The sequence below is a fragment of the Elephantulus edwardii genome, unplaced genomic scaffold, assembly GCF_000299155.1.
Source record: "Elephantulus edwardii isolate Elephantulus edwardi_28Jun2011 unplaced genomic scaffold, EleEdw1.0 scaffold00151, whole genome shotgun sequence".
NCBI classification, from domain to species: domain Eukaryota; kingdom Metazoa; phylum Chordata; class Mammalia; order Macroscelidea; family Macroscelididae; genus Elephantulus; species Elephantulus edwardii.
The window spans coordinates 5,718,753-5,727,596 of record NW_006399901.1 but is presented as its reverse complement, the minus strand read 5'-3'; the positions used below and the strand labels follow the sequence as shown (position 1 = coordinate 5,727,596).

The 8,844-nt window shown below is 44.3% G+C and overlaps 1 protein-coding gene across 1 annotated transcript in view; it reads right to left on the bottom strand.

Annotated features, from left to right (window-relative positions):
- ACACB (acetyl-CoA carboxylase beta) overlaps positions 1-8,844 on the bottom strand; it is a 153,318-nt gene that overhangs the window by 15,095 nt on the left and 129,379 nt on the right. The window contains exons 40-43 of the mRNA XM_006894831.1: positions 8,479-8,599; positions 6,113-6,223; positions 4,766-4,909; positions 2,529-2,649 (exon numbers count right to left, since the gene is read on the bottom strand). Of these exons, the coding sequence (XP_006894893.1) occupies positions 2,529-2,649; positions 4,766-4,909; positions 6,113-6,223; positions 8,479-8,599 (497 nt within the window). The remainder of the gene's footprint in view (positions 1-2,528; positions 2,650-4,765; positions 4,910-6,112; positions 6,224-8,478; positions 8,600-8,844) is intronic.

Here is an 8,844-nt window from a genome sequence, read left to right as displayed (position 1 = left end):
ATTAGCACGATCAAGTGTTCTGGGATTCCCATTCTTCTCAGAGTCAGCCACAGTTTGTTATGATCCACACAGTCAAATGCATTTGCATAATCAATGAAACACAGATAGACATTCCTCTGGTATCCCCTGCTTTCAGCCAAGATCCATCTAACATTAGCTACAATATCCCTAGTACCACGACCCCTTCTAAACCCAGTCTGGACTTCTGGTAGTTCTCTGCTGATGTACTGTTCCGGTCATTTTTGGATAATCTTCAGTAGAATCTTGCTTGCATATGAAATCAATGACATTGTTCTATAGTTTCCACACTCTGTTGGGTCACCATTCTTTGGAATGGGAAGCCAGCTGGCCAAGTGGTTGTTCTCCAGATTTCTTGGCATAACTTGGTGAGCACGTCCAGGGCAGCATCTGTTAGCTGAAATATATCAATTGGTATACTATCTATTCCTGGGGACTTATTTTTTGCTATTTCCTTCAAAGCAGCTTGAACTTCTTCCTGCATCACCATAGGCTCTTGTTCATATGTTGTTTCATGAAATTTTTCTGTGTCTGCCAATTCCTTTTGATACAGTGACTCAGTATATTCTTTCCATCTTCTTTTAATACTTCCTGAATGATTTAATATTCTTCCTAAAGCATCCTTGATTATAGCAACTCGAGGTTTGAATTTGTTCTTCAGTTCCTTGAGCTTAAGAAATGCTATGTAAATACATGGGAGTGCATCTATGTGTTGTGAGTGTGCACACAAGTACATGTGTATCTGTGCAGGAAAGAAGAGGCCAAAGCTGCTCACTGAGGTAAATTCACAGAGTTCTCTTTGTATAAAGCTTCTTGTTGTTATGTGCTGTCAAGTCACCTGTGACACATAACAACCCTATGTACAGCAGCTCTGAACCCAGCTCTGTCCTGAGCCAGTTTCACTGATTCCAACATACCTAGCCTCATTGCCCCGTCACCGTATCAATCCATCTCGTTCAGGGTCTTCCTCTCCTGCGTTGCCCCTCCACCCTTCCAAGCATGATGTCCTTCTCCAAGAACCAGTCTCTCCCAGCCCCATGTCCAAAATATGTGAGAAAGAACTTCAAAATCCTAGCCTCCAGGGAGAAACATGGTTTCACCCTCTCCAAGACAGACCTATTTGTTTTCTTGGCAGTCCATGGTATGTTCAAGACTCTTCTCTAGCACACCACAATTCTAAGGCATTGATTCATCTGTCATCCTTAGTCATTGTCCACCTTTCTGAAGCATAACAAGTAATTGTGAAGTCCATGGTCTGGAGTAGGCGCACCTTAGTCTCTAGACTGACATTGTTGTTTTTCAGCATTCTGGAAAGGTTCCTGACAGCAGATTGTTGTTGTTGATTGCCTTCAATATGGGTTACATCTCAGCATCAAGAAAACAAAAATTCTTGCCTCTAGACCAAGAGGCAACAGCATGATAGACGGAGAAAAGATTGAAGTCATTAAGGATTTCATTTTACTTGCATCCACAATCAACACCCAGAGTAGTAATGGTCAAAAAACCAAGACATAATACACTGGGAAAATCTGCTATCAATGACCTCTCCAAAGCGCTAATGAGCAATGATATCAGCTTAAAGATCAAGGTGCACTTGGTACAATCCATTATTTTTTTATTAATTTTAATGAACATTTTACAGAGATTTTGGATTTCCATTCATTCATTGTTGAACTTTTCTCCCTGTCCACCCCTCTCCTCCAGCTCACTCTTCTCTTTGAAAAGTAAAAGAAAAATTCCTTCACTGGTATACACATACCCCACCCCGAGTACACTCCACTACGAAACCTTCATTCTGGACTCTTGTGATAACCATAATACCCTACCATATATCACTTTTAAACTGTTCTCTTCCTCATCTGTTTCAATGCAGTATACATTATTTATCCAGTTTTTCTCAGTCTTACCCCAACCCTGATGTCAGTCCCAAGCCATGATATTTTCAGTTGCTTCCTATGTAAAGTTGGACAATGAAAAAGAAAGAACAAAAAAAAAAATAACTGATGTCTCTAAATTGTAGAGTTGGAGAAGAGTATTGAACATGGATTGCCAAAAGAACAAACAAATCTGTCTTGAAGAAAGTTTGGCCAGAATCCTTGCCTTGGAGGGAAAGATGTGAAACTTTCCTTACTTACTCTGGGCATATTTTCAGGAGGAACCAGTCCTCGGAGAGAGACATCATGTTGGTAAAGGAAAGGTAGAGGGTTAGTGAAAGAGGAAGGCCCTCAATGAGATGGACTGACACACAACAAGTCATGACAGAGACGGTGAGGATTAGCCAGGGATAGGGCAAAGTTCAGATCTATTGTTCACAGGGCTGCGATAGTTGTTGTCAATTTGACAGCACCTAGTAACAATAATATCTCTGTTCTCCTGCATTTGAACTCAGATGTGCCTCTCTGGGCATATCTGCCCCAATATCAGTGCTTTCCCCACATGTTCTACTATCCCAAGCCCAAAAAAGAAATGTTGATACCTAGACCTAGGGCTAACTACCCTTTAGGACTTACTTGGGTGAGGTCTTCCAGCAAGCATCCACCGGGGGTCATAAGGTGCTCTGGATGGGCAGAATTCAATTTCTCTGTCAATGGGGTCAGTGGGAGTGATGATAGGGACTGGGCTGCGATTATCCTAGAAAAGAAAACAAGCCTTCAGTTCAGCCTCTAATGCTTATAATAACAACTATTATGTGTCTTTATCTGGCTATGATTATGCCTAGTTATGCATCAATACCATATTCTAAGGTTTCTGGAGCCCCTATTTTGGTTGAAAATGTCAAATAAGGATTAGTCAATGCATGGTACTTAATAACGTCTCAGCTCCCTTGCATTTGATCTTAAGTGTGCCCCTCTGGGAATATCTACATAAATATCGATGCCTCTCCCATGTGCTACTGTATCATTGCTGCTGTGTACCATTAAAGCAGAACTGACCTACAGCTGACACTCTGGTGGGTTTTCAGAGGCAGTTAATAGTACAGGAGAAGAATGTCCATCCTTCTCCCACGGTACAGCTGGTGAGATTCAAACTGTATGCCTTTGGGATTGCAGCACAGCTTCTTGCCATTAGGGCACCAGAGCATCCCACCTTATCCTAGGCTCAGGAAAAAAACCTTTCAGAGTCTTTTGAAATGCAGCTTAAGGACTCCTAAGTATATTTGATCTGGTACTGCATCCTGTAGCACACTTTGCTGCTAACTAAAAGGTTGCATGGCTCCAGTGGTTTGAGTCCGCCCACAGTTCTATGGAGAAGAGATGGGTGGACTCCTCCCATTAAGATGGTGTAGCCTCAGAAACCAGAGGAAGTGTCATATTAATCAGAGTTAACTTGACAGTAGTGGACAAGCAAGTGAAGTGTATTTCAAGGTTCAGATTGACTTGTTGATTCTAGGAAGAGGAACAATGGCAAGAAAGGGCTGCTATTGCTCCAAAAAGGCCAGGGGAGGGAGGGATGGAGGGGGGGGGAGAGAGAGAGAGAGAATAATGCCTTTTTAAAAGAAAAGTGAGCAGCAGAGACTGGCAACAGTTAGGAAAAGCAGCAGTGGGAAAACAGAATAAAAGAATACTCAGGAATATATGCTATCATTTGTGATATTTAAACTGGAGCTCTTGGCAAGTGGTCTGGGGATAAGCTGGACCCTAGAAGGGAGCTTTGGTAATAATTATAATGAAGAATAACAAGCTCATCTAGTTGTATAAGATGCTACAATACAATTACGTCTTTCTTGGGGAGCTCTAGTGACCTAGTGACAAGAAGCTGTGCTACAATCCAAAAGGTTTGAAGCCCCCAGCTGCCCCTGAAAACCCACTGGAAGGTCAGCTATGGGTTGGTTCTGACTTGACAGTACACAACAACAACACGTCTTTTTTTGGTTGCTTCTCAGCAGGTTACCTGTGAGTGAGGCAAATACTCACAACCATAGTCAAGAAACTGAGACCCAAACAGCTGGTTAATACAACAAGTCCAACTGGAATAGCTAATCATTATGCAGGACTTGGTGAAGGTCTATGAAATGCTCTGGGCCTTCTGATGGCATAGCTGCCCCTCTCTGTACGAGAAAGATGGGCAACCTCCTCTCGATGTGATTTACAGCTTCAGAAACCAAAAAGAGAGTCAACAAGGAGTCAATTCTGACTCCATGGCAACGGGTTTGAGTTGTATTAAGTGTTGTGCTCTGAACCCCGTCTTATGTTGTCGTCCTAATACCACAGCACTGGTGTGACTAACACTTCTATTTCCAGATGAGGAAGCTGAGGCCCCCAGAGAGAAAGACACTAAGTGTCATGTTTTTACTAAGGAGGAAGTCAGGGGCCAAACCTAGACGAACTGCAAAACTTCTTGTCCAGTGCTGCCTCTCTGGCTGGAAGTCACAACCATCCTTTCTAAAGAATTATATTACTGCAGATGGCACTCTTGCTCTCTCACTGCTGTTGGGAGCCAACTCAGAGCTGACTCCATGAGAGGAGATTGCCTACCTTCCTCCAGAGGAGCAGCTGGTGAGTTCGAACTGCCTGTCTTTGGGTTGACAGTGCAACACATTACAACTAGCCCATCAGAGCCCCTATCTCTCCTAAAGAGCAAGGGGCAGTCAGTGCCCAGGTGGAAGTAAGAGAGGAATGAAGAACAGCCTGAGCCCCACTCACTGTTCTCCCTGCTGCCCACCCTCCCGCACCACCCAGGAGGCGATGTGGACACAACCAGCAAACAAGCTGGCTTGGATTCTGATAATGACGAGGCGAACATTTACCTTTGGCATATAGGATAGCCACTCAAGGATGGTATAAACGCCCTCAAAGTCGTCAGGGACAGTGATATGCGAGACACCGTTGTAGTGCATGATCTGCACACCGCCCAGCTGGTTGTTGGATGTGTAAACCTCCCTCCCCAGGACCTGCGTGAACATTATCTCTGTTAGTGAACCCCTGCCCACCTCCACCCATCTCCATCTTGACCCATGATTCCCAGCCCTGACCATATGCAACAATCACCCGGATGCTTTCAAAACTTCTGATGCCCAGATCAAACATGTAAGAACTTTGGGGACTGAGGCCTAGACATCAACCCCCCTATAGCCCCCCCCCATTTAAAAAATGCAGCCCAGCTGCATTGGGAACCGGTGAGCAGCTGGTTACAGAAGCGAGTCAAAAGGAGGAGGCTTCCTAGTGCTTTGAGGCAGGGCTGGGTAAGCTTCAGTCATAAAGTGGAAACTCCCGTTAGAGAAAGGGGGAGAGAACAGGAGTCTAAGCACCCCTAAAAAGTGTCAGGCTCTACTGGTGGAGCTAACACTTTGTATCACTAATATTTAAAAAAAAAAAACAAAACAAAACAACATTACTAACGTGGTATTACACTATGCTGAAATTGTGTAAATTACTACATAATACAGAAAGTTTGAAGAAGGAGGGGGAAGAATTCATTCATAATTTTGCTTCAATTCAGAGTATGACCCTGTCTCTATGTAGTTAGGATCACAATGCTTGTGTGAATCAGAATTCTGTATTTTCCCTACTACTTTCCATATTATTGCACTCCTCCATTTTTAGTGGCTGCTGAAAGATCTGTTGTTCATAGGGTCGCTGAGTCTACTCGATGGCACGTAACAAAAGGTTCTCAAACGGCAGGGCCCCCAAGCCAGCAGCATCAGTACCACCTGAGAAAGAGCTGAAAATGTAAATTCCAGTTCGTGGGCCTCACCCTCGACAGCATCAGGGTCCTTGGAGGTTGGGTCTGGGGATCACTGGATAACCAGCCCTCCTGGGTCTGCAGAGGCCCCCAGGTTTTAACTCTGCGCTAGCACTTTCGCCATCTGGGTACTTTCCTGTCTTGCCCTTTGACTGTTGGAAGGACCACAGCTCTTCTGTCTCCACCTCCCGGCAATCTCCCTCCCGCCATGTCTAGGCAAGGCAAGTTTGACACAGCACTTTGTGCCTCAGAAGGCGCCTGGCTAGCTGCAGACTGCAGAGCGCTCTCACGTCAAGAAGAGTGAAGCTGGTTTCGTGTGGAGGAAACCAACTCGGTCAGGGCACAATGGTAAGAGGACACCCCAGTCCCCTCCACCCCGTCTTCATGCGTGCCAGCAGCCTCTCTGGGTCACCTTGTTGAGTGCCCCTGCTCCGGTCAGGATGATGTGGGAATTCTCCACCTGGATCACGCGCTGGCCCAGCCTCACCAAGTAGGCCCCAATACCCAGGGCTCGGCAGGTCACCTGCAGAGACAAGATCGCAGCTGAGTGACTGTGGGTGCTCACCGCACAGGGCAGCAAGGACCCAGGAATGTGCTGGGCACCAATGAAAGCAACACTGTGATCATTGGCAGCCTGATCTGGGTCAAATTGCAGAGACAAAAGCCCATTCTTTTGGTCACCATGTGGCTCTTGGCTGCATATTCAGAAAGGAGGAGGCTGATGGGTTACTGAGAGGATCCCTTAAGATAAACTGCAGACACTGGACAGTCCAACATATTTTGTTGTTACAAAGCAAATTAGTTTTTCATCAACCACTCATATACATTTTGTTTCCTAACATTAGTTACAATACACTCAATGTCATCGTCACATCTTACCCACTTCCTCCCTGTGATTCATTCTCATTTCCATGAATCCTTTTAACTTAACAAAAATGAGGAGATGCTAAATGAGCTCTGTGGCAAGTCAATAATATTGTGCCAAAGACCACGTCCTAGTTTTGAAGTGTACAGTGGTTATAGAAGGTGCTCTCATTGGAGGAGGCTGGGAAAAGAATAACACAGGCATTCACGTCTTGTGAGTCTTAAACTATCTCAAAATTTAAAAATTATATCTAAACAAAAAAAACCCCAAACACCCCGATATTATAAAAATGAAGCCGAGATGCTGATGGTCAGCATACCTCCACTTTAGAAGATCCAACACCATATGTGAAAATAAAGCTTGAATGGTGACTCACCATTTAAAGAGTATTATTACTCTACTACAAATTATCCTACTAGTAGAAATGGAAAATATTTTAAGGAAATGTGGGTGGTTGGGGTGGGTACTCATTTAATGTTCAATAATTTTTTAAAACACACTCTTGCTACTAGTAGCCAAGAAATCAAAAAGCGTATTACATTGTATAAACCTGTTGTCAAGGACCTCTCTAAGCTGTTAAGGAGTAAAATGTCAGTTTAATGACTAAGGTGCACCGGATTCAGGCCGTGGACCTTTCCATTCACTTGGTATGCATCTGAGAGCTGGACAATGAATAAGGGTGACAGAAGAATTGAAGACTTTGAGCTGTGGTGCTAGAGAAGAGTATTGAATACCCCATAGACTACCAAAAGAACAAACAATATGTCTTAGAGAAAGTGCAACCAGAGTGTTCCTTTAAGGATGGTGAAACTCTGTCTCACTTATTTTGAGCATGTTGTTAGGAGGGGCTATTGTTGTTGATGGCCACTGAGTATGGCACGACTCATAGCGACCCTATAAAAGGCCTAAAGCCTTCCTATAACTACTGTCATTTATCAAAGTTCATAGAGTTTCCAGAGGCGTGTTGTTTAGGAAGTGGATGCCACTCCTGCTTCCAACAGGAGAGGCTAGTCCTTGGAAAAAGACACCATGTTTGGAAAGTTGGAGGGTCAGCAAAAAGAGAGGAAGACCCTCAATGAGATGTACTGTGACAGTGTCTGTAACAACGAGCGCGAGTGTGCCAGAGACGATGAGGGCGGCACAGGACAGGACAGGGTTCAGATCTGTAGTTCAGGAGTCTTAGTTGACTCAACAGCTCCTAATAACAATAAAAACAAATTATACTTCTAGTAATAATAATAATATTAGAAACAAAAAGTATTTTGAGGAAGGCCAAAGTGGGGGGTGGATAACCATCTTACGGCCATTTAAATCAGACAGCGGTTTTTTAAGACACTTAAGGGGTTGCTGTGATGCCAAACCCTGTGCCTTTGGGGTGTCAAATGCCATAATGGTTACCCATGGCGGACAGCATTTGGTGGAGCTTCCAGATTAAGACAGGTTTGGAAGCAGGAGTGGTGTCCACTTCATAAACCACATGCCTGTGGAAACTCTATGAACTTAGATGACGATAGCTGTAGAACAGATTTCAGGTCTTTTGTTTATAGGGTCACTAAGAGTCGGACTCGACTTAACAGCAATCAACAATAACAAAGGCCTTTAAACTAGGAAGAGGTTGGGCCCTGACTCCAGCTGAACAATTGTAAAAGGTATTTCAGAGACAACTTAGAATGGAGCACAAACTGGGTGGCAGTGAGGCTGAAGAACTATTGGTGATTTTTCCAGGTACAATGACAGCCTCGTCCTTCTGTAAAGGGGGTGGGAACTGATAAAGGCTGCCTGTCACTGCACTACTAATGCGGGGTGGTGGGCACATGGGGTAAAGAAATTTCCCTAACTTTTGTAATGATACAAAAGTTTGCATAGTAAAAAGTCGGAGAAAGAAAATAAAAGGAGAGGAGGTGGGGACTCACCAAGCTGATGGTGACGATCTCCTCGTAGGCCCGAGAGGACTCCCCAGCAATCGTGCCTGAGCCCCTCAGGTTCTCCACACCCAGCCCGTCATCCTTCCCGATGATGTCAGTGATCACATACCTTCGAGGACCAAAAGTGGGTTAAGAACAGCTCTGCAAATGAGAACTGAGGCGCAAATGGAGACTTGTACACTAATGTTCACAGCAGCATCATTCACCATCACAAGAACACGGAAACAGCTCAGGTGTCCAACCACAAATGGATGGATTGAGAAATCATGGTACATGCACATAGTGGAATACTATGCAGCACAGAGGAGTAATGATTTTGTAAATTATTACCTAGCTTGGGAGGGACTGGAGAGC